The sequence below is a fragment of the Scyliorhinus torazame genome, chromosome 15 (genome assembly GCF_047496885.1).
Source record: "Scyliorhinus torazame isolate Kashiwa2021f chromosome 15, sScyTor2.1, whole genome shotgun sequence".
NCBI classification, from domain to species: Eukaryota; Metazoa; Chordata; class Chondrichthyes; order Carcharhiniformes; family Scyliorhinidae; genus Scyliorhinus; species Scyliorhinus torazame.
Genome location: NC_092721.1, coordinates 91,397,217 through 91,423,032, shown reverse-complemented (window position 1 = coordinate 91,423,032; position 25,816 = coordinate 91,397,217). Strand labels below are relative to the sequence as shown.

At 48.6% G+C, this 25,816-nt stretch overlaps 1 protein-coding gene across 4 annotated transcripts in view; it reads right to left on the bottom strand.

Annotated features, from left to right (window-relative positions):
* Positions 1-25,816, bottom strand: part of vstm5 (V-set and transmembrane domain containing 5) — a 179,526-nt gene that overhangs the window by 19,982 nt on the left and 133,728 nt on the right. For 3 of the 4 annotated variants that reach the window (XM_072476430.1, XM_072476431.1, XM_072476428.1), the window contains 2 exons: positions 20,360-20,686; positions 17,322-17,458 (listed from right to left, as the gene is read on the bottom strand). In XM_072476430.1, coding sequence (XP_072332531.1) covers positions 17,322-17,458; positions 20,360-20,686 — 464 coding nt within the window. Of the gene's footprint in view, positions 1-17,314; positions 17,459-20,359; positions 20,687-25,816 lie in introns of all 4 variants that reach the window. The other variant, XM_072476429.1, reaches the window with a different exon arrangement.

Below are 25,816 nucleotides of genomic sequence, written 5' to 3'. Positions count from 1 at the left end.
GAAGTTATCAGATTCCCAGATAACGAAAGCTAGATCTGGCAAGGTGAAAAGGCAACATCCCCAAATAGGCTCCACTCACCAGGGGGTTAACCGGAAAGTATTCACTTTTACCCAAATTCAACTTGTACCTGGAGAAGGAGCCAAAACTCTTAGGTAGCTTCAGTATCCCATCTATAGTGGAGACTGGATCTGTAATATAAAAATGCCGATCATCTGCACACAAGGGCAGCCTATGATTCCTCCCTCCCAACCTATCCCCTTCCACTTACTGGAGGATCTTAACACTATGGCCAGTGGTTCAATTGCCAAAACATAAAGAAGAGGAGATAATGAGCATCCCTGCCTCGTCTCCCTATTTAACGGAAAACCCCCTGTCCTCAACACATTAGTGCAGACACTAGCAGTGGGAGCCCTATACAGCAAACGAGCCCGAGAAATAAATTTTTCCCCCAAGCCATGGATACAATCACCTCTGGTTCAGGCTCAAGAGAGGGGGAAAGAGCAATATTTAACAGACGTATATTGGCCGACAGCTGCCGACCCTTAACAAAGCATGTCTGATCTTCCACGATTGCATCTGGAAGGTAGGGCTCCAGCTGCAGCGCCAGCACCTAACGTCTATATTCAAAAGAGAAATGTGCCAAAACAACTCGAATTCCATAGGGTCCTTGTCCTTTTTCAGGATCAGGGAAACAGAGGCCAGCACCAGTGTAGCAGACAACGAACACTGGGACAAGGAATCATTGAACATGTCCAATATTAACGGGATTAACTCATCTTAAAACGTCTTGTCAAACTCAATGGGAAATCCATCAGGGCGAAGAGCAATACCCGCCTACATTAACCCAATACATTTCATAATTTCTTCAGGATCCAACAGGGATTCCAACTCCTCCCACCTTTCTCTCTCCACTAATAGAAAGGACAATCCATCCAAAAACTCCGGCATGGCTGAACCCTCTTCTGGGGGCTCCAAACCCTATAGTTTGTTTCGAAAGCCTCATTGACTTTAGATGCAGCAGAAGTCACCTAAGTCCCTTAACTGCACAACCTCCTGGGAAGCTGCCTGCTGCCCCAGCTGATGAGCTAAAATCCAACTGGCCTTCTCCACATGTTCATTAAATGTCCCCCTCGAGTGTCACAGCTGGCTCATCACCTTACCAGTTGATAGCAAATCAAACTGTGTTTCTACTCGTAAGGAAATCAGGGGACCAAGCAGGTACTGATGGTCCACCTCAAGGATGGAGTCTACCAGCCTCTGCCGCTCCACCCTTACAGTCCTTTCCACATGTGCTTTGCAAGAAATTATCTCCCCTCTAATGGCCACCTTAAAATATTCCCACAACGTAGAAGGTGAGATAAACTCACTTTTATTAAACTTGATATACTCCCCAATGGCGGAAGATATATGTTTGCAAAATCCTTTGTCTACCAACAGAGCTGTATTCAACTTCCATGGTGGGCGTTGAGAGGGTCCTGACTCTAGGGCCAAATCCACAAAATGTGGTGCATGGTCCAAAATCACAATTGCCGAATATCCCACCTTCTTCACTCAGGGAAGGAGAGACCTTCCCATCACAAAAAGGTCAATCCATGAGTAAACCTGATGGACATGGGAAAAAGAGAAAAATCTTGATCTCTCAGACAAAAAATCGCCACGGATCTGTTCCCAGCATCTGCTCCATAAAAGCCAACAACACCTTTGCCACCCCTGACGGAGCCAGCGACTTGGGCCTAGATCGATCCATCCTCGGATCTAGGACACAGTTGAATTCTTCCCCATAAGATTAGCTGATGCGAGTCCAAGTCAGGGATGCAGGCTAGCAACTTGTTAGCAACACTGCTATCATCCCAATTTGGCACATAGACATTAACCAGGACCACCAAGGTTCCCACCAAGGACCCACTAACAATCATATGTCTACCATTAGGATCCACTAAGAGCTTAGCCGCAGAAGATTTTACCCTTTTTAAAATCAGAATTGCTATCCCCCCCCCCGCCCCACCCCCCCCCCCCCCACCCCCGCCCCGATGATAGTGAGTCCTGCCCACAATGTTGTTGTGCCCCACCCTGTATGAAGCCAATGTGTTCCTGACCTCACCCACCCTCAGCTCACACAATGCAAGGCACAGAAGCCCAAAATCTCATCCTTGCTGCCCAGTCCGGTTGCTTTTGTGCCCAGCCATCTGGCTCTCAGCCCTGCTGGCCTCTGGCTGAGTTGCTCTGCCGGCTGGTGCTATTCCATTCCCTGAGGCACGACGCCGGCGCTTGCCTGACCTTTGCACCTCTTGACTGCTGCTCTGCTCACCTCTTGGCTCTTGCTTGGGTGGCCAGAGCTCGACCTCTACCCTCAGCAACTGTGTGTGCTCCTAGCTGGCTGCCTGGCAGCTGCTGCTGGCTATCTGTCCTGCTGGCTTCTCTTTGTTTTTGATTGGTTGCCCGCTTGCCCTCCTCAGCCCTGGCCTGGAGGTCAAAAGTCATCCCGCTGCTCCTCTAAATGGTCGTTGGTTGCACAGGGGTTTTACAGGCGGTGGCAACCGTTCCTAGAATATCTCGCGGAGCGTTAGAAGAAGGTCGATCAGTAGCAGCAGCAACCCTGGGGGGGGGGGGGAAACGAGAGATTGTTCGAGGGGATGGACGAGCGGGAGATAGCATGGAGGGTGGGGGGAAACTGTACGTGCGGCCAAGAACCAGTGTGTAAAGCTATGTAAATATACCATCTTGCCATGTATATATCTTGCTCAGGGAGATTTTGTGTTATTTTTAACGGGGGGGGGGGGGTTACTGTTTGTAAGGGGAAAAATTGTGTTGTTAAAAAACCTTAATAAAAAAATATTTTTTTTAAAAAGTGGTCGTTGGTCAACGTCTTCTCCTCGCCTCTCAGAAGGCTTGGCAACTGAGGCGTATTTACACGCTTGGGGGCACACGCAGCAACCTCTCAGCATGGGGCCCCACGCTGCAGTACTGTGCATTCCATTGTAAGTCCGCCTCTTTGTTTCTGACTGTTTTTAAAAGTCAAACATCATTGCTGACAGGTGTGGTTTCTGTTCATACCACAATGCAAATTTTCACTCAGATATGAAAGACCTCATTGCTAAGCAACGCTCGTTTGTTGATGTTGTATCTTCAACATCTTCCAATTAATAGATGGTGGAGTGGAAACGTTGTCGTGAGTGTTACTACAAAATGGTCGACAAATCATACCTGAAACTTAATCATATCTGAAATCTGTTTCTCGTGCTGCATATTTTGTCAATTCTGCAAAGCATTCTGTGGTAAACCACTGTTGCACCTGTATTAGGTGATGTAAGGTAGGACCTGTACTACAGGTTCGCCGGTAGTCCCCAGTAGGCGGAGCATAAATATGCGTGTCCTCCATTCAGCAGCCATTTCGCCAGCTGCTGTGGGAGGCCACACATCTTAGAGCAATAAAGCCTCAGTTATATCCAACTCTAGTCTTTGTTCAATTGATCGTGCCTCAATTTATTGCTCTAAGATTTTCGAAAAGATGGACCTCCGAATCAAATCAGATCGCCTGCAGCTGGATCCGCAATCAAGCGACGCCAAAAAAGAGTTTAATCACTGGCTAGCCTGCTTTGAGGCGTACATCAACTCAGCGACCACCCCTGTTCCGGAGGCTCAGAAGATACAGATCCTGTATTCAAGGTTGAGCTCCAACGTGTTTCCGCTGATCCAGGACGCCCCGAACTATGCCGACGCCATGGCGCTTCTCAAAGAAAACTACGCACAGAAAACGAACATGCTCTTCGCCAGGCACATACTCGCTACTTGCTCTCAACGCCCTGGTGTGTCCATAGAAGACTTCTGGTGGGCCCTAATCCCACTCGTCCGGGTCTGTGACTGTCAAGCCGTTACGGCCACCGAACATTCCAACCTTCTTATGCAGGACGCATTCATAACGGGGATTGGATCGGACCTCATACGCCAAAGACTGTTAGAAAGGGCCACGCTCGACCTAGCTGAAACAAAGAAGCTCGCACTCTCCATGACGGTTGCCTCATGTAACATTCAGGCCTACCCCACCAACCGCGCGGCCCACCCCTCCTACCCCTCATGGACCCCACAGACGGCCGCCCCAGCGGGGGCCTTACCCAGCCAGTGTGCCTGCACCACACGCCAGCCCGCGCCCGGGGGTCCCCGATGTTACTTCTGCGGCCAGTAGAAGCACCCTCGCCAACGCTGCCTGGCCCGCCCTGCCCTTTGCAAGGCTTGTGGCAAAAAGGGGCACTTCGCTGCGGTGTGCCAGGCCCGCACAGTCGCCGCTATCGCCCCCACCCCCCTAGCCTACACACAATAGGTGGCGCCATCTTCATCTTCCCGGATCACGCACGGCCAGTGGGCGCCGCCATCTTCACCTCCCGGGGCCACACGCGGCCAGTGGCTGCCGCCATCTTTACCTCCCGGGGCCACGCGTGGCCCATGGGTGCCACCATCTTGTCCAACCCCCGCAACGTGCAGCCCATGTGCGCCGCCATTTTGTCCCCCGCATGATCTTCAGGCGCCGCCATCTTGTCTCTGGTTAACAAGGACTGGTTAAGGAGATTATACGGACGGACAGGGAATATGCGGAGTCCCCGAAGCCAGGGCTACTTAGGGAACGACGGAGACTGCAGGCGGAGTTGGGGGTGCTATCTGCAGGTAAGGCCATAGAGCAGCTTAGAAAGGCAAGGGGCGTGGTTTATGAACATGGGGAGAAAGCCAGCAGAATGCTTGCACAGCAACTTAGGAAGAGGGAGGCGGCCAGGGAAATAGGAACGGTAGCTGACGGGGAAGGAAACCGTGTTGGAGACCCGGCAGGACTGAACAAGATATTCAGGGACTTTTACAGCAAGCTTTATATCTCAGAACCCCCTCATGGGGCCAGAGGCGATGAGGCTGACCTTCCCAAAAGTGGGCAGGGGGTTAGTAGAGGGGCTGGGGGCCCCGATTACAGCTGAAGAAGTAATGGGGGGCCTGAAGGCCATGCAGTTGGGTAAAGCCCCGGGGTCGGATGGCTACCCAGTGGAGTTCTACAAAACGTTCTCGGGGATCGTGGGGCCGGTGCTGGTTAGGGTGTTTAACGAGGTGAGAGACAAAGGGGTTTTACCCCCGATGATGTCGCAAGCCACTATCTCGCTGATATTGAAACGGGATAAAGATCCAGAAGTAATTGGGTCCTATCGGCCAATCCCCCTGATTAATGTTGACGCTAAGCTACTTGCCAAGACCCTGGCGTTCAGAATTGAAGACTGTGTACTGGATGTGATTGTGGAGGGCCAAACTGGGTTTGTAAAGGGCAGGCAGCTGGTAGCCAACCTAAGAAGGCTGCTTAATGTGATTATGATGCCCCCGGAGGGCAGAGAGGTGGAGGTAGTGGTTGCAATGGATGCCGAAAACGCTTTTGACCAGGTTGAGTGGGACTACCTATGGGAGGTGCTGGGACGGTTTGGGTTCAGGGAAGGCTTTGTGGACTGGGTTAGACTGCCATATCAGGCCCCGGCGGATAGTGTAAGGATGAACAGGACGACATCCGAATATTTTAGACTATACCGCGGGACAAGACAGGGATGCCCCCTCTCTCCATTGCTGTTTGCGTGGGCCATAGAACCGCTGGCAATTGTTCTGAGAGCGGCAAGAGGCTGGAAAGGAATGGTCGGGGGGGAGGGTGTAGAACACAAGGCCTCGCTCTACGCGGACGACCTGCTCTTATATGTGTCGGATCCAGTGGCAGGAATGGACGGGATTATGGAAATATTAAAGGAATTTGGCCGGTTTTCGGGGTATAAATTGAACATGGCAAAGAGCGAGTTGTTTGTAGTGCAGCCGAGGGGTCAGGGGAACAGGCTGAGGGAGCTGCCGTTTAGGCTGGTTGGGGACAGTTTCAGGTACTTAGGGATACAAGTGGCGCGTTGCACAAGTTGAACTTGTCCAGACTGGTGGAGCAAAGGAGGAGTGAGTTTCGGAGATGGGATGCGCTCCCGCTGTCACTAGCGGGAAGAGTGCAGACGGTGAAGATGATGATCCTCCCGAGATCCCTGTTTATTTTTCAGTGTCTTCCTATTTTCATTCCGCAGTCCTTCTTTAAAAGGATCGATAAACTTCCGGGTGCGGCGATGACCAGCTAAGTCGCACGTTTCGGCAGCTCACGGTGGAACGGACTTTTGGGCTCTTGATAGGAGCCCCAACGGCAATTTTAACGGCTAAAAACACCGTGCGGTAAACCAGAAAGGTGTTCCCCCTGGACACGGATGGAAAAAGGAGAGGAAAGTGGCCGGATTGCAGCGGATCCTTTGGAACAACGGCAAGGAAGGCAAGCAGAAACCAAGATGGCGTCGGAAGGTGGCAGTTTCATATGGGGCCCTGAACAACAAGAGTTCTTGAAATGCTGCGTGGAGGAGATAAAAAAGGAAATGAAGAAAGAGTTGTTGGCCCCGATATTACAGGCGATCGAAGGGCTGAAAGAGGAACAAAAGACCCAGGAGCAGGAGCTTCGGGTCGTGAAGGCGAAAGCAGCCGAGAATGAGAACGATATACAGGGCCTGGTGGTGAAGTCGGAGATACAGGAGGCACACCAGAAACGATGTGTGGAGAGGTTGGAGGCACTGGAAAACAACGCAAGGAGGAACAACTTGAGGATTCTTGGCCTTCCTGAAGGTGTGGAGGGGGCGGACGTCGGGGCATATGTGAGCACGATGCTGCACTCGTTAATGGGAGCGGAGGCCCCGACGGGTCCGTTGGAGGTGGAGGGAGCATACCGAGTTATGGTGCGAGGATCGAGAGCAGGAGAAACTCCCAGAGCCATAGTGGTGAGATTCCTCCGTTTTAAGGATAGAGAAATGGTCCTTAGATGGGCGAAGAAAACTCGGTGCAGTAAATGGGAGAACGCGGTGATCCGCGTTTATCAAGATTGGAGTGCGGAGGTGGCGAGAAGGAGGGCGAGCTTTAATCGGGCCAAGGCGGTACTTCACAAAAGGAAGATAAAATTTGGAATGCTGCAACCGGCAAGACTGTGGGTCACATATCAAGGGAGGCACCACTACTTTGAGACGGCGGATGAAGCGTGGACTTTTATTGTAGAAGAAAAATTGGAATGAGTGGATTATGAAAAAGAACGTTTGGACAAAGTGGTGGGGCGAATGGGGGGGGGCGAAGAGGGGTTTTATGTTCTAATCCTGCGGTATGGTAACTTTTCTTTCTCCCACAGGTGGTGATGGGGGGAGGTGGGGAGGGAGAGGAGATGGGGCGTTGGCCATGGGAGGCGGGGCCGGGGGAGAGGCGCGGGCTTGGTTCCCGCGCTATGATAATTATGGCGGGAATAGAGAAGCAGGAAGGAGGGGGCGTCGCACGGTGCGAGCCGTGGTCACGGGGGGAAGCCGAGGTCAGCCAGAGTTTGCTGACTTCTGGGAGCAACATGGGGGGAGTAATTACGCTAGCGGGGGGTCTAGCGGGGGGGGTGGGAGGGGGGAATTACTGGGTTGCTGCTGCTGGGGAAAGGGGGGAGTGGGTACGGGAGAGGATGGGCGGGGGGGCACCGCCTGGGGGAGATACAGCTGCGTGGGAACTGGGTGAGAAGCTGGAAAAAGATGATGGCTAACCGGCAAGGGGGGGGGGGTGGGAAGCCCCCAACTCGGCTGATCACGTGGAACGTGAGAGGGCTCAACGGGCCGATAAAGAGGGCATGAGTACTCGCACACCTTAAGAAACTTAAAGCAGATGTGGTTATGTTACAGGAAACGCACCTGAAACTGATAGACCAGGTTAGGCTGCGCAAAGGATGGGTGGGGCAGGTGTTCCATTCGGGGCTGGATGCGAAAAACAGGGGGGTGGCTATATTAGTGGGGAAGCGGGTAATGTTCGAGGCAAAGACTATAGTGGCGGATAACGGGGGCAGATACGTGATGGTGAGTGGCAAATTACAGGGAGAGATGGTGGTTTTGGTAAACGTGTATGCCCCGAACTGGGATGATGCCAACTTTATGAGGCGAATGCTAGGACGCATCCCGGACCTAGAGACGGGAAAGCTGATAATGGGGGGAGACTTTAACACGGTGTTGGAACCAAGGCTGGATAGGTCGAAGTCCAGGACTGGTAGGAGGCCGGCAGCAGCCAAGGTGCTTAAGGATTTTATGGAGCAGATGGGAGGGGTGGACCCGTGGAGATTCAGTAGACCTAGGAGTAAGGAGTTCTCGTTTTTCTCCTATGTCCATAAAGTCTATTCGCGCATAGACTTTTTTGTGTTGGGTTGGCATTGATCCCGAGGGTGAGGGGAACGGAATATACGGCTATAGCCATTTCGGATCATGCCCCACACTGGGTAGACTTGGAGATAGTGGAGGAAACAGGAGGGCGCCCACCCTGGAGAATGGACATGGGACTAATGGCGGATGAGGGGGTGTGCCTAAGGGTGAGGGGATGTATTGAAAAGTACTTGGAACTCAATGACAATGGGGAGGTCCAGGTGGGAGTGGTCTGGGAGGCGTTGAAGGCGGTCGTTAGGGGGGAGCTGATATCAATAAGGACACATAAAGGGAAGCAGGAGAGTAAGGAACGGGAGCGGTTGCTGCAAGAACTTTTGAGGGTGGACAGACAATATGCGGAAGCACCGGAGGAGGGACTGTACAGGGAAAGGCAAAGGCTGCATGTGGAATTTGACTTGCTGACTACAGGCACTGCAGAGGCACAATGGAGGAAGGCACAGGGTGTACAGTATGAATATGGAGAGAAGGCGAGCAGATTGCTGGCACACCAATTGAGGAAAAGGGGAGCAGCGAGGGAAATAGGGGGAGTGAGGGACGAGGAAGGAGAGACGGAGCGGGGAGCGGAGAGAGTGAATGAAGTGTTCAAGACATTTTATAAAAAATTGTATGAAGCTCAACCCCCGGATGGGAGGGAGAGAATGATGGATTTTTTGGATCGGCTGGAAATTCCCAAGGTGAAAGAGCAGGAAAGGGTGGGACTGGGAGCACAGATCACGGTAGAAGAAGTGGTGAAAGGAATTAGGAACATGCAGACGGGAAAGGCCCCGGGACCGGACGGATTCCCAGTTGAATTTTACAGAAAATATTTGGACTTGCTCGCCCCGCTACTGACGAGGACCTTTAACGAGGCAAAGGAAAGGGGACAACTGCCCCCGACTATGTCTGAAGCAACGATATCGCTTCTCTTAAAGAAGGAAAAGGATCCGCTACAATGCGGGTCCTACAGACCAATTTCCCTCCTAAATGTGGATGCCAAGGTCCTGGCCAAGGTAATGGCAATGAGAATAGAGGAATGTGTCCCGGGGGTGGTTCATGAGGACCAACTGGGTTTGTGAAGGGGAGACAGCTGAACACGAATATACGGAGGCTGTTAGGGGTAATGATGATGGCCCCACCAGAGGGCGAAACGGAGATAGTAGTGGCGATGGATGCCGAGAAAGCATTTGATAGAGTGGAATGGGATTATCTGTGGGAGGTGTTGAGGAGATTTGGTTTTGGAGAGGGGTATGTTAGATGGGTGCAGCTGTTGTATAGGGCCCCAGTGGCGAGTGTGGTCACGAATGGACGGGGATCGGCATATTTTCGGCTCCATAGAGGGACAAGGCAGGGATGTCCTCTGTCCCCATTACTGTTTGCACTGGCGATTGAGCCCCTGGCGATAGCGCTGAGAGGTTCCAAGAGATGGAGGGGAATACTTAGGGGAGGAGAAGAACACCGGGTATCTTTATATGCGGATGATCTGCTACTATATGTGGCGGATCCGGCGGAGGGGATGCCAGAAATAATGCGGATACTTGGGGAGTTTGGGGATTTTTCAGGGTATAAATTGAACATGGGGAAGAGTGAGCTGTTTGTGGTGCATCCAGGGGAGCAGAGTAGAGAAATAGAAGACCTACCGTTGAGGAAGGTAACAAGAGACTTTCGTTACCTGGGGATCCAGATAGCTAAGAATTGGGGCACATTGCACAGGCTAAATTTAACGCGGTTGGTGGAACAGATGGAGGAAGATTTCAAGAGATGAGATATGGTAGCACTGTCAATGGCAGGGAGGGTGCAGGCGGTTAAGATGGTGGTCCTCCCGAGATTCCTCTTTGTGTTTCAGTGCCTCCCGGTGGTGATCACGAAGGCTTTTTTTAAAAGGATAGAAAAGAGCATCATGGGTTTTGTTTGGGCCGGGAAGACTCTGAGAGTGAGGAAGGGATTCTTACAGCGTAGTAGGGATAGGGGGGGCTGGCACTACCGAGCCTAAGTGAGTATTATTGGGCCGCTAATATTTCAATGGTGAGTAAGTGGATGGGAGAGGAGGAAGGAGCGGCGTGGAAGAGATTAGAGAGGGCGTCCTGTAGGGGGACCAGCCTGCAGGCTATGGTGACAGCCCCATTGCCGTTCTCACCGAGGAACTATACCACGAGTCCGGTGGTGGTAGCTACACTGAAGATTTGGGGACAGTGGAGACGACATAGGGGAAAGACCGGAGCATTGGGGGGGTCCCCGATAAGAAACAACCATAGGTTTGCCCCGGGGGGAATGGATGGGGGATATGGAATGTGGCAAAGAGCAGGAATAACGCAACTGAAAGATCTATTTGTGGATGGGAAGTTCGCGAGTCTGGGAGCGCTGACCGAGAAATATGGGTTGCCCCAAGGGAATGCATTCAGGTACATGCAATTGAGGGCTTTTGCGAGGCAACAGGTGAGGGAATTCCCGCAGCTCCCGACACAAGAGGTGCAGGACAGAGTCATCTCAAAGAAATGGGTGGGGGATGGTAAGGTGTCGGATATATATAGGGAAATGAGGGACGAAGGGGAGACTATGGTGGACGAACTAAAAGGGAAATGGGAAGAAGAGCTAGGGGAGGAGATCGAGGAGGGGCTGTGGGCAGATGCCCTAAACAGGGTAAACTCATCGTCCTCGTGCGCCAGGCTAAGCCTGATTCAGTTTAAGGTATTACACAGGGCACATATGACTGGAACACGGCTCAGTAAATTTTTTGGGGTGGAGGATAGGTGTGCGAGGTGCTCAAGAAGCCCAGCGAATCATACCCATATGTTTTGGTCATGCCCGGCACTACAGGGGTTTTGGATGGGGGTGACAAAGGTGCTTTCGAAAGTAGTAGGAGTCCGGGTCGAACCAAGCTGGGGGTTGGCTATATTTGGGGTTGCACAAGAGCCGGGAGTGCAGGAGGCGAGAGAGGCCGATGTTTTGGCCTTTGCGTCCCTAGTAGCCCGGCGCAGGATATTGCTAATGTGGAAAGAAGCCAAGCCCCCGGGGGTGGAGACCTGGATAAATGATATGGCGGGGTTCATAAAGTTAGAGCGGATTAAGTTCGTCCTGAGGGGGTCGGCTCAAGGGTTCACCAGGCGGTGGCAACCGTTCGTCGAATATCTTGCGGAAAGATAGATGGGGGAAAAAAGAAGGCAGCAGCAGCAGCCCAGGACTTGGGGGGGGGGGGGAGGGATGGGGGGGGGGGGTGGGTGGGGGGGGGGGGGGGTGGCCTGAGACAAGGCAGTTGCCAATTAGGGCTAGTTTTTATTTTCGTTATTTAATATTTATTTATTTGTTGTTTTTTTTTTTGTTTAAATAAAAAAGGTCATTATTATCTGTATTGTTATAATGTTGTGTAAAGGATGCACAATGTACTGTGTTGGTTGACCAAAAATTTTTCAATAAAATATTTATAAAAAAAAATAAATAAATAAAAGGATCGATAAAATCATCCGAGGATTTGTTTGGGCGGGTAAGTCCCGCGGGTAAAGAAGGGGATGCTTGAAAGGAACCATAGTGAGGGGAGACTGGCGTTGCCGAACCTCAGCAACTACTACTGGGCGGCTAACATAGCTAACATGATAAGGAAATGGATGGTGGGTATGGGGTCGGTTTGGGAGCGGGTGGAGGCTGCTTCGTGCAGGGGCACCAGCTTGGCAGCCCTGGTCATGGCTCCTCTGCCGCTCCCGCCGGCCAGATACTCCACCAGTAGTGGTGGCGGCCCTGCGGATTTGGGGCCAATGGAGGAAACATACAGGGGAGGTGGGAGCGTCGGTTTGGTCCCTGTGATGAACGGTTACTGTATTACTGTACCCTTATCATCATGTAAGGTGATGTCCCCTTTAAGACCGGGCTTGGAACCATGGGGGACTCCGCCTCTGGCTCCGCCCACCTGGGAATCGTATACAAGGGGCCGCCTTGTGGGCGGCACCCAGATAGCACCCATCTCGACACCAGGCTAGTTCTTAGCTTATTAAAGCCTTCTTTACCGTTTACTCTCTAAGCGTTGTTATTGAGGATACAACAGTCCCCAATATGTGACAACCACCGATTTGTCCCGGGGAAGATGAACGGCGGGTTTTGAGCGTGGTGGAGGGCGGGGGTGGGAAGGATGGGCGACTTGTTCCTGGAAGGGAGCTTCTCGAGCATGAGGGCACTGGAGGAGAAATTCGGGCTGGCAAGGGGAAATGACTTTCGGTACTTGCAGGTGCGGGATTTCGTACGTAGACAGGTGCCGTCCTTTCCACGCCTTCCACCGAGGGGGATCCAGGACAGGGTAGTTTCCAGGGGCGCGGTAGGAGAGGGGAGAGTCTCGGATATTTATAAGGAGCTTATGGGAGCAGAGGACACACAGACCGAGGAACTGAAACTCAAGTGGGAGGAGGAGCTTGGTGGGGAGTTAAAGGGTGGCTTATGGGCAGACGCTCTGAGGAGGGTAAACGCAACCGCAGCATGTGCCAGGCTCAGCCTGATTCAGTTCAAGGTAGTTCCACCAGGCCCACATGATGGTGGCCCGGATGAGTAAATTTTTTTGGGCTGGAGGACAAGTGTGCTAGATGTGCGGGAGGACCAACGAACCATGTTCACATGTCCTGGGCATGTTCAAAACTCAGGAGGTGCTGGCAGGGATTTGCGGACGTCATGTCCCAGGTACTGGAAACAAGGGTGGCGATGAGTCCAGAGGTGGCAATTCTTGGGGTGTCGGAAGATCCGGGAGACCAGGAGGGGATAGAGGCCAACGTTCTGGCCTTTGCTTCCCAGGTAGCCCGGCGACGAATACTGTTGGCCCGGAGGGACTCAAAGCCCCCAAAGACCGAAGTATGGCTGTCGGACAGTCGAGCTTTCTCGGCCTGGAAAAAAATTCAGTTCGCCTTAAGAGGATCAATATCGGGGTTCGGGGGAGAGGGGGGGGGGGGGGGTAGAATAGCGTTCAGTAGGGGAGACTGTTTGTAAAAAAAAAGAATACTATTTCAGAGCTACGTAATGCCAATATAATGCAATGATGTGGAGATGCTGGCATTGGACCAGGGTGAGCACAGTAAGAAGTCTTACAACATCAGGTTAAAGTCCAACAGGTTTGTTTCAAATCGCTCGCTTTCGGAGCGGATCTGGTCAACTCACTCACCTGAGGAAGGAGCTGTCCTGCGAAAGCTAGTGATTCAAAACAAACCTGTTGGACTTTAACCCGGTGTTGTAAGGCTTCTTAATATAATACCAGGAACAGCAAAAGATGATGTTGACATGTCATCTATTGTTCCTATTGCTGAATTATTTAGGTAGAGAGTGTAGCCACCTGGGATGGCCACTTCCCGATTACAAAATGGACACTTTGCAAAGATTGCAGGGAAAATGGACAATACTGAGAAAACAAGCAGGTTCAGAGCTTGTCTGTATATTGGAGCCGCAGCTCCCAGACAAGACCAAAACTGTGGGCCCATTAGCATACTAATGGCCCATCTCCGGGAACAAAAGAGTAACATTTGAGTAACCGATACTAAGGCAGACACCTCGGCGCCAGAGGAGACCGAAAACAAAGCAGGCCAATGGCCACCTAGGACACGCCCAGCCATCAGGGCACCCACCCCTTTATTGGATGAGATCAATATGAATGATCAAGAAATAGCCCAATTGATTGGGGCCAAGTTCAAGGCCCGCCCAAAAGAGCGCGAAGCCCCTTTGGGGTATAAGAAGGAGCCCCCAAGAGAGAATCGTTCTCTTGGACCCGGCTCTCACCGAGGAGAGACCTGTCCACCAGCTACACCAGCAACAAGTAAGTCCAAGGTCAACGCACGCTACCAGACAGACGACCTCAGCTGTTCCCCTGTACCAGTTCCACCCCAGCAGCCTCAGAACCGAAACACGGCCATTGTTCCTCTGACTGAGTGGCCGCCGGAAACTAAGTATAGGCTTTAGCAGTAGTGATAGTTTAGTCTGTAGAGTTTCGTGCATGAGTATATTTAACTGTGTGTGTAAATAAATAAGCATTGACTTTGAACTAACTAACTGGTGTATCGAGTCTTTGATCAGTATTCGGTTTAGAACCTTATGGCGGTATCGAAAGATACCTGGCGACTCTAGAGCAAACGTAATTAGGATTAAGGAAGGTGACCATATTGATCGCCATATTCAGAGCCAACCAAAGAGAGCAACATTTACTGGCGACCTCTGGTGGGACGCTCCGTCGAGAGATTGAGGAGAGAGACAGAAATTGTGAGGGAGATGTGAGCGAATTTGAGAAGGAGAATAAGGAGTTAAGAGAACAGTTAGCAGAGAGGTGGATGATGCCAAGAGGGCACACCAGTCTTGGCTCGCCCATTTGAGTAGTTTTCAGACCCAGTAGGATAAGGCCTATCAGGACACGCAACGCGCGGTCTTGGTAAGACAAGAAACCGAGCAACAGGTAGAGCAATTGCAGAAACAGTGCAATGATTTAAAAGCAGCCCTACGAGCGCTCCACACTTCTATGACGGAACAAAGGCAGAGCTTCGTAGATCGCGCAAAGTGCCGTTGTAGAGCAGTCATTTAAAAAAAAATTGTTTTAATAAATTTAGAGTACGCAATTCATTTTTTCCAATTAAGGGGCAATTTAGCGTGTCCAATCCACCTAGCCTGCACATCTTTGGGTTGTGAGGGCGAAACCCACGCAAACACGGGGAGAATGTGCAGACTCCACACGGACAGTGACCCAGAGTCGGGATTGAACCTGGGACCTCGGCGCCGTGCTGCCCATGTTGTAGAGCAGTCATGAGCAGCCGGTGGTTACAGGAATATACAGTGAAGAAGCATGGAGGCATTTGCAAACAGTGATGAGTATTTTAATGTTGAAACATTGCTGGACTGTAATTCAATGTAGGTCAGAGAGTAAGGGTTAATGAGTGATGTTCAAGTTGAAGGTGAAAAGTACTCTTTTTGTTCATATAAATATAATTATGTACTGCATTTTTGTGTTTCTGCAGGCTATTTGTCTACTAAAACATGCCTAATTATGTGTATTGATTTATCACATGGGGTGGAATTCTCCGTTTCTGAGGCCAACGGAGGGAGGATCAGCGGGAAAATCGACACAAAACCCTCATTGATTTTGGTATTGGTGAGGGGCTAGCACTGGCACCGCGTGAAACACCGGCGGATCGTACGGAAAATGGCCGGAGAATCACCGGGTCCCGGGCCGTGCATGTGCAAGGTTGACTAGCTACACCGGTCAAACTGGAAAACATGACGCCGGCCGTGCTGGACTGCATACCCGCCCATCCCGACCCCACAGCTCACCTCCCACCATTCCCCCAGCCCCAGCCGAAGCCCCCCCCGGCCAACAGCATGGGTCCTGGCCGAGTGTGGCGTGCTGGACACTGTCCGCAGCCGGCACGCCAGGTTCCCCATCACTGGGACCACACGTCGTGCGCGCCGTTGGGAACTCGGCCCATGGTGGGTGGAGCATTGCGGGTGGGCTGATGATGACACGGCAATGGCCGCGGCCATGTCCCGGTGATGCCGATTTGGAGGGGACGGAGCATCAAGAACTGGCTTCAAACCAATGCCTGCACCGATTCCGGCCTCGGAAGCATTCTCCGTCCGACCGCTGATCCCGTTTCGGCGTCGGGTTACGGAGAATTTTGTTATGGGTTTGTAGTTGGGTTCATCATTAGTCAAGGATGTATCATCCCAGAGATTACTCTGGAGGATTTTAGGAGCAACATGTGAAAGGAGCAAATATGGCTCACTGCTCCTGGAGGTCTAACTTCACCCTGTTGAATCAGGAGGATTAACGCATACACATCAAATGTCTCCCTGCAGAGTACAGTGCAAATAATTGATATACTGTTGGATTGTGTAGTGCGACAGGAGTTCAGTACCCTGCATTGATTTTGTGCAAGTGAGACAATAGAGATATAGGTAGAAGGTTTTGTCAGAACATTCAAAGATGCTCATAATTGTTAGACATTTCAAAAAAATGTCTCTGCTTCTTCTGATCTGCCATGCTAATGTTGATTTTAATATATTAATCAGCATACCAGAGCAGGGCATCTGAATGCAATGATGAACCACAAACTGACAGGTCTCCAGCATTTGCTACAAGGAGGCGATAGCAAAAAACTATCTCTTCGTCAGGTTTGACATCACTGACAGTGCAGTGTTAATGTTGCTCCACCTTTGGATGAAGCAGCACCTTTTATTCATGACTTCTTTGGTGAGAAATAACCTTTCTCTGCATTAATTGTTGGTATGGTTGAATTGGGCACATTGATTCGTGGTCCTGGTCTTATGACACTCCTCTGCTGCTCCTTCGATCGTGGTAGCACAGTGGTTAGCACTGTTGCTTCACAGCGCCAGGGTCCCAGGTATGATTCCCGGCTTGGGTCACTGTCTGTGCGGAGTCTGCACGTTCTCCCTGTCTCTGCATGGGTTTCCTCCGGGTGCTCCGGTTTCCTCCCACAAGTCCCGAAAGACGTGCTGTTAGGTAATTTGGGCATTCTGAATTCTCCCTCTGTGTACCCGGACAGGCGCCGAAATGTGGCGACTAGGGGCTTTTCACAGTAACTTCATTGCAGTGTTAATGTAAGCCTACTTGTGACAATAAAGTTTATTAAATTGAATTATTAAATTAAGATTATTAAATTAATTCAGCATATTCAGTCCAGTAAGAGTCAATGACACAGGACTGTGCTTTGAAACAGCTGAGTGACATTGAGCAATAGCTCTCTCTCTGTTCAATGCTGGTATTTGACAAATTGTGTGCTACTTTAGTGTCATCTCTGTAGCCAGCATCATTCACATGAGCTGGGCTGAAAGGCAAGCATGAACAATTCTCTTCATTTGCTGTTACTTAGCCCTCAAAAAGTGATAAAAAGCCACCAATTGTTTTAAGCTGGTTCAGTCCCATGAGGAATTTTAGGAATGCAGGCAGAAGTGCACCAGTGCAGGCTACTCATTTCAAATTAATGCAAATTTAGCATATGGTTTTTTAAAACCCTGAATTGTTATTCTGTGCAAAAATTATACCGTTTAAAAAATAATACTTTCCAAGTTAAATCCTTACTCTATCAAACCATATTTACCACAGTGAGATTACCATTTACATTTTGTGCTCTCCTCTTCTTTTTGCACAGTTTCACACTTTGATTGCAGACCCATAGGAAGAACATTAGGACAATAGATATCGTAAGAAGAATTGTAGCGGCAACAACTACAAAATTCAAATCTTTATCAACCGGTTCTGGAGAAATAAAAATGTTAAAATAAATGAAAACTCAGCCAGGACAAACCTTTTAACCATGGATGTGGTACTTGTCTTTAGTATATTTTTAGAATTAGATTTTTGATTTTGAACTTTTTAATAAGAAAATGCAATACAACATTCATGTTGTTGCAGTTATAAGTTATGAGGAAACATGTGATCAGCAATGAATCATTCGTAAACTCAATCTGCATCTATATTATTACAGCAGATAAGTGCAAAAAAGAGGGAAAATAAAATAAATTGAAATGATCTCATATTACATAATAGTACTAACATACTTCTATTGATCGGCAAGTTGCATAATTTCCCTAGCAATTCTCCACATAGATTTCTAATCAGCAGAGTTATTCAGGGAGGTGTTGAGTAGATCATTGTTCCCTCTGAATACAGGATGAAAGCCAGACCTTCTTAACTTAACTTCTTCATCACATTTTAACATATTTAGTGTCTCAGCTACCTCCATAGGGCAGCACGGTAGCACAAGTGATTAGCACTGTGGCTTCACAGCGTCAGGGTCCCAGGTTCAATTCATTGCTGGGTCTGAGCGGAGACTGCACGTTCTCCCCATGTCTGCGTGGGTTTCCTCTGGGTGCTCCGGTTTCCTCCCACAGTCCAAAGACGTGCATGTTAGGTGGATTGGCTATGATAAATTGCCCTTAGTGACCAAAAAGGTTAGGAGGGGTTCTTGGGTTCCGGGGATTGGGTGGAAGTGAGGACTTAAATGGGTCGGTGCAGACTTGATGGGCCGAATGGCCTCCTTCTGCACTGTATGTTCTACGTTCCTCTTTTGCATTGACATTGGAACATCTTCTTCCTTTGCTACATCAACCATGGTCATGTGTATATCACCTCTTCGGTCATTAATTTGCCCCAACTATCCTCTTATTATCCTTTATTTATTTGCTTTTAGACGACCTTTGGGCTCCATTTCGCTTTAGCTGCCAGTGTCACCTCATACTCTCTTTCTTGGGTGCAATTCTCCCAAAAGGAAATAAAGTCCCAAAGCGTGTGCGTTTGGCCACGTGTTTCCCAGCACTCACAGTGCTGAGAAATGGCTATTCAATGTGACTTGCGTTGTATAAGAGTCCTGAATGGGGAGCGCGGGGCCGAGGCCACACTTAGCTCCATTTTGTACAGTGGGCCTCTGCTTGTTGGAACGGCCCAGAGTAGCAGAAAATTGCATCCCAATCTCTGAGGCTCCCAAAGCAAAATGCCAGCTTGGCATCTTGGCAGTGCCCATGCCACAAAGGTGTGGCACTTCCAAGCTGCCCAGGAGGCATCATCCGGCACAAAGGGCATGCAGCTGGGAGCCTCCGATCCCCTGGGAGGCCCCCACGAGTGCTATTCTGTCTGGTCTCTGTTTGTGGGGACTATTGCTGAACGGCACTCGCGCGAGGTTTATGAGGCAAAGGGGTTGAATCCCAAAGCCTCAGATATCTCGAGAATCTGCACATTTGAGTGAGACTTACTGCCTCACTCTTAATATGCAGATTTGCCAAAAAGTGAACGCGGCCACAATGGGTGGAATTTACATCGCCATGTCTCGCAAGATTGCGTTGGATCTTGCGAGGCATTGCGCGTCGCGGCGAGCTGCTTTCCAGCGCAGCATGGCCATTGGAATGCACCCCTTATCTCCTTTTTCACTTCTTCTATGAGCTTTCTATATTCAGCCCGGTTCTCAATTGTATTATCAATCTGACATTTTCTGCTTTCTCTTACTCACTATCATCATAGAATCACTGCTGTTCAGAAGGATGCCATTTGGCCCATTTAGTCCGCACTGACCCTATGATAGAGCTCCCTACTAGGCTCACTCCCCTACTCTATCCCTAACCCCGTAACTCCTCCTAACCGTTTAGACACTAAGGGGCAATTCAACATGGCCAATTCACCTCACTTGCACATCTTTGATTTGTGGGAGGAAACCGGAGCACCCGAAGGAAACCCACCCAATATCTTGTATCGTCCAGGAAGCTTTGATTTTGATTGTCCTCCCTTTCCCCTTTGTGGGAATGCACCTTGACTATACTTAAACCATCTCTTATTTAAAGCAGCCCTTTGTTCAGTTACAGCTTTGCCTGCCATTCTATGTTTCCAGTTTACTCAGGACAGATTTGCTCTCAATCGAATGAAATCAGACCATCTCCAATTAAGTCTTTTTAGTCTAGATTGCTTCTTGCCTTTCTCTATGATTAAGTTAAACCTTATGATACTATGATGACTGTTGCCTAAATGTTCCCCGACTGACACTTGATCCCTCTCATTCACCAAAACCATATCCAGGAATTCCACTTCCTTCCTTCAATCTTAAACATACAGATCAAGAAAATCTTCACAAAAACATTTCAGAAACTCTTTCCCTTCTACGTCTTCTATAATGTACGGCAGGCCAAAAGCTCCCTTGTGAGACCTGGAAGAGTTGCTCCTGGTCCAGAGAACCTGAGAATAAAATTAAAATCTATCTTTTGTATTCTCTTGTGGTCAGGATAGGGTTTCCAGCAGGTTTTGAATGATGGGGGAGCTATTACTGTCCCCACCCACTGCTCAGTGCTGAGGTAGAGAAAGCCGACCAGGTCCTGATGACATCATCAGGCCTGATTTGCATATTTTAAACAGGACACCACTTCAGGGTCCAGCTCACCATTTCTAAGAGCAGGTTAATATGGCTCAAAGGGAGGAAGCGAGCAAGATCGCTTGAGTTAAGCGACTCCCATTATTTTAATTACCCTTCTGCCTGGCTTCTGCCAAGGTGTGGTGGGGGTGGGGGGAAATTAAATCAGGCCAATGTTTCTGTTTCAGCCAAGAGGAAAATCATAAAACATAGCCAGATTATAAAGGAGGAAACGAACACGAGTTGAATTGCTAATCATAACTTACCATTTACATTCAACACAATAACACCATCCCTGCTGCTTCCTTCTTTATCTGTCACTGTCACTACATAGCAACCAGCATCATACAACTGAACGTTTGAAAGCTGGATGGACCCATTTCTGAATTCCTGAATCCGGTCTTCATAGCTCTCTGAAATGTTTTGATAATTGTCTGGTTCCCAGGTAATAATGTTCTTCATTCCCCATGCTGACAGCTGTTTCCATCTAATAGTAGGCACTCCATTACATCTGTATTCCACTGATAGAATAACACTTTCATCCACCGTAGCACTGACAACATCATGAGGTATTAGTACCATAATTCCATTAGCTGTAAAATGACAGAATCAAATGTGTTTGTTATATTACTAAATATGCTTCTACTCCAGTGTGTTTCAAAATACTTGAGCATCTTAAGCTATATAACGAGGCAGGAAATGGAAAAGCAATTGTAGAAGTGTTTTTTTCCCTTTATTCTTCATGGGGCAAAGGTGGCACTGGCAGGGCCTGCATTTGTTGTTCCTCCCTAATTGCCCGTTAACTAAGTGGCTTGTTAGGCCATTTCAGAGGGTAGTTAAGAGTCAATCACATTGCTGTGGGCCTAGAGTCAAACATGGGCCAGACAAGGTAAGGACGGTAAATTTCCTTCCCTAAAGGACATTCATGGACCAGAGCTTGTGTGACAATTGGTGATAGTTTCATGGTCATCATTACTGAGACCAGTTTTCAATTCCAGATTTATTCATTGAATTCAAATTCCACTAATTACGATTTGAACTTGTGTCCTGAGAGCATTGGCCTGAGCCTTTAGGTGACCACTGCAGTTGACTGTGCCAACACCTCCCCCTACAAATTGGTGCCATACAATCAGCACTAAGGAAAGGGAAGGTCCTGGGTCCCCAGTCTAAGTCACACTGGTGGACAGGTGCTGAATACACGCTCTGACATTTCTCTGCAGTAAGCGAGGGAATTGTTAAACCTAGGAAGTACCTTTATTAAAACCACTTCTAAGTTAAAAATACAATTTCAGTTTCAGACCTATGAATGTCTCATTTGGCACAACCTGAAGCTTAGAGCTAAAATTGTGCCCATGCCTTTTTTGCCAATGTCAACTTACAATCAAGTTGACCTGATTAGAAAACACTTGAACATAAAATGCATGCAAATCTTATGTATTTGTAAAGTGAGGCTTAAAGATAATTGGAACAGAACCAATGGGGCCTCAATATTCAAGGGTGATTATGTTGCTATGTCATCTGCTGCAGCCAGAAAGCAGCCCGTGACTGAAAGTTATGGGAACGTTGACAGCCACAGCCAGGGCTGTCCATCTTTTGGTTTGCAGATCAGGTTGTGGCTGTAGTTGGTAACATTGCATGCTGTCAGCCACTTTGGTAAATCACCATAAACATTAGCCTGGGACTCTGGATTACTTGGCCAATGACATTAGCACTATGCCAATGTCTTTCCCCATCTCTTGTTACTCCTGCACCTTCACTTCCAGTCCCAAAGGAAGACCACCCTTCAATGCAATGACATGATTTATAAGGCACTCAAACTATTAGTAAAACCTGCTTCTCCGCAATCAGAATTCTGTTTCCAATGATAAAAGGCCAAAAAACATCTGACAAACAAGAAGCCCAAAATGACAAACCAAGCAACTAATATGCAGGTAATATGCGTTCCCTTTAACTGGTGCAGCTAAAGACTCCTTGGTGGCTGTTGGGGTGATGGGTTTTGGGCAAATTTAGCATGGATGAGTCAGTTTTGGGGTATAACAATATCAGAATCAGCTCCTCCTCCAGCAATCACAGGACTCAAACTTGAACATATTTTCAAGTATTTTTCATATTGGACACCTATAAAGGAATCTGATTAAATGTGCCAGATAAGACATTTCCAGCCCATTAAAAGGCTATGTTTGTTTGTTGCCTTATTTCACACTATGCATATGTTGAGGGCCCAAAAGATCCTATTCATTACCTGAATATATTAAATGAACTTTATTTATGTTGTTCATGTTTGTCCAATAAAGTGGTATTTGCTAAGTAAATTTGGATGACATCAATCAATGATTTATTCTTTATTCTAGATAGGCTATTTAAACAGATCCTGTATACTAACAGAGACGGATAATGTAAATAAAAGGTAAAATTCTAAAGTATTTGCCTAAGGTCTTACGTTAATATTGGACAAATATGAAAGGGATTGTTACTGTACAATGCTATGCAATGTTAGGATAGGTGAGTCAGCAATGTAAGTTAAATCTTTGAATTAGTGGTCAAATTAACAATTTTCACGACAGCATTTACATAAAGGGTTTAACAACTACAAAATTGCTGTGGATGAATATAAAATGTTCGTAATACCTTTTCCTGAGCAGCTTTCTGAACATATTAAACAAGAATATAATTTCTCCTTGTCCTTTACACAGTGTTAACTTTAGGAGTAAGTTAAGTTTAAAGTGGAAGATAAGTTTCTTTTTTATATTGACCTTATCTTGTAGTAATGATGGACTCTGACAAGAAATCTGGAGCTCTATGGAATCCAACTCGACGGGGTTCTCCAGCTCACCGCGAAACACCAACTTGTCACCACTAATATACTGTTTCACCAAAAAGACAAGTTTAAGACTTCCTTAAGACATCCACAATCATCATTGTCTGATCCCGAGACCAAAAGGATGCCCTCATCACCAAAGTGAATACCAGTGCAGGAGACTGCTGGACATACCACAGGCTCATCCATTCCTCTATGTCCATCAAACTCCACTAAAAGCAATGGACGATGAAGAAACAGTTCAGGAAAAAAGATCATCATTAAGTGGCTTCAAGAACGAAGCATGCTAATAAACTTCCAACAATGCCTTCTCTAAAATCTTCAATGTGTTCATTCTAATGGGGGAAAGCTGAAAGGAGCTGAAGACAGCCATCATCTCAAGCTGTGAAGAAACCATCGGCTTAAGGCCAGGAAACACCAAAACTGGTTTGATGCGAATGGCCATCCCAAGACCTCATTGACAAGAAGAGGAAAGCTCTCTGAATCTAGCAATAAAACATAACCAGCAAGGCAAAGAGGAGAGCTCATCAATAACAAAAGATGGAGGTATGAAGAAGAACTAGGGGAATCAAGAACCAATGGTGGACTGAGAAAGATAAGGAGCTGCAACTCTTTGCTGACAAACATGACACTTGGAGCTTCTTCAGTGCCGCCAAGGCAATATATGGACCCCACACCCTCGGGCTCAAACAGGTGCGGAGTGAGGACAGAACTCTCTTGGGAGACGGAGAAAACATTGCCGCTCACTGGCAAGAACAATTCAAAGAACTCCTAAACCGTGATGCAATCATAGATGAAGATGTGTTTGAGGAAATCCCCCAACTCCCATCAAAAATGATCTTCGACTCCCACCAAGCGCGGATGACGTTAAAGCCACCAGTAAACACATGAAGAATGGAAAAGCCGCAGGATTGGTGGGATTCCGGCGGAGATTTACAAACTCAGAGGAGAAGAGATCATCTGTCATCTTCATCAGCTATTCCTGAAAACCTGGGACAGAGAAGAGATTCCTGCCGATCTCAAGGATGCCGTTATCACCACCATCTTCAAGAAAGGAGACAATACAGACTGTGGGAACTACTGAGGAATCTTCCGATTCTCCATCACCAGGAAGATCATCGCCCAAACCCTTGCTCTCCCAGTCACTGAAGAATTCCTTCCAGAACGTCAGTGTGTCTTCCGACCAAACCGTGGAACAATGGACATGATTTTCACTGCTCGGCAACTTCAAGAGAAATGCCAGGTTCAACTTCAACCACCCCACATTGACTTCATTGATCTGACCAAGGCTTTTGACTCAGTCAATTGGGAAGTCCTATGGATGACCCTGTCAAAGGCCAGTTGTCCAGAGAAATTCATCACCATCCTTTGAATCCTCCACGACAAGATGTCGGTGACAGTCTTCACCGACGGAAATAAGACAGAAACAATCGAGGTCAAGACTGAGTCAAGCAGGGATTTGTCATCACCCCACTCTTTTCTCAATGTTCATCACCACCATCCTCCACCTTGTCAAGAACAAGCTTCCCAGTGGAGGAAACATCACTTGCAGGATAGACAGAAAACATTTCAACCTCAACCGACTGAAATCCAAGAAGAAAACGACACTGAGATCACTTGTGGAACTCCAGCATGCAGATGACATCACCATCTCCACTCTTGCAGAAGAGAATCTCGACACCATCGCGGAAGCAAACTGAAGAATTGGTCACAGCCTCAACCTCAAGAAGACTCAAGTCCATTACCAATATGCCCCAGGGCAAGATCTGATTTCTCCCTCCATTACGATCAACAGGGAAACCCTCCCAAACGTGAAACCTTCCTCTACCTGGGAACCAACTCTCATCTAAGGCTGGCATTGATGCAGAGATCCTGCATTGTATCCGATTCGCTTATGCCTCCTTCGGATGCCTAAGGGCAAGAGCCTTTGAAGACCGCCACATGCATGCTGACACCAAGATTTTCTTTTTTTTTTAAAATATATTTTATTGAAATTTTTTTCCAAACAACACTTTTTTCCCTCTTACAAAGCAAACGTAACAGTAAAGAAATTTTTAACAATACACAAATAACTAAACCCCATAATCTTTTGACATAAGCTAAACTTAACCCCCCCCCCTCCCCCTCCCCCCCCCCCCCCCCCTCCCCCCCTGGGTTGCTGCTGCTGGTCATCTGTCTTCCCTCTAACGTTCCCCTAGGTAGTCGAGAAATGGCTGCCACCGCCTGGTGAACCCTTGAGCCGATCCTCTCAGGGCAAACTTTATCTGCTCCAGTTTAATGAACCCCGCCATATCGTTTACCCAGGCCTCCAGTCCGGGGGGTTTCGCCTCCTTCCACATGAGTAGGATCCTACGCCGGGCTACTAGGGACGCAAAGGCCACAACGTCGGCCTCTTTCGCCTCCTGCACTCCCGGCTCATCCGCAACTCCAAATAGAGCTAGCCCCCAGCCTGGTTTGACCCGGGCCTTCACCACCTTCGAAATCACTCCCGTCACTCCCTTCCAATACCCCTCCAGTGCCGGGCATGCCCAAAACATATGTGCGTGGTTTGCCGGGCTCCCGCCACACCTCCCACATTTGTCCTCCACTCCAAAGAACCTGCTCAATCTTGCTCCCGTTATGTGTGCTCTATGTAGCACCTTAAATTGAATCAGGCTAAGCCTGGCGCATGAGGAAGAGGAATTTACCCTGCTTAGGGCATCAGCCCACATACCCTCCTCTATCTCCTCCCCATGTTCTTCTTCCCACTTTCCTTTTAGTTCGCCCACCAACTCCTCCCCCTCTTCCCTCATCTCTCGGTATATCTCTGACACCTTGCCCTCTCCGACCCACACCCCTGAAAGCACTCTGTCCTGAATCCCCTGTGTCGGGAGCAGCGGAAATTCCCTCACCTGTTGTCTAGTAA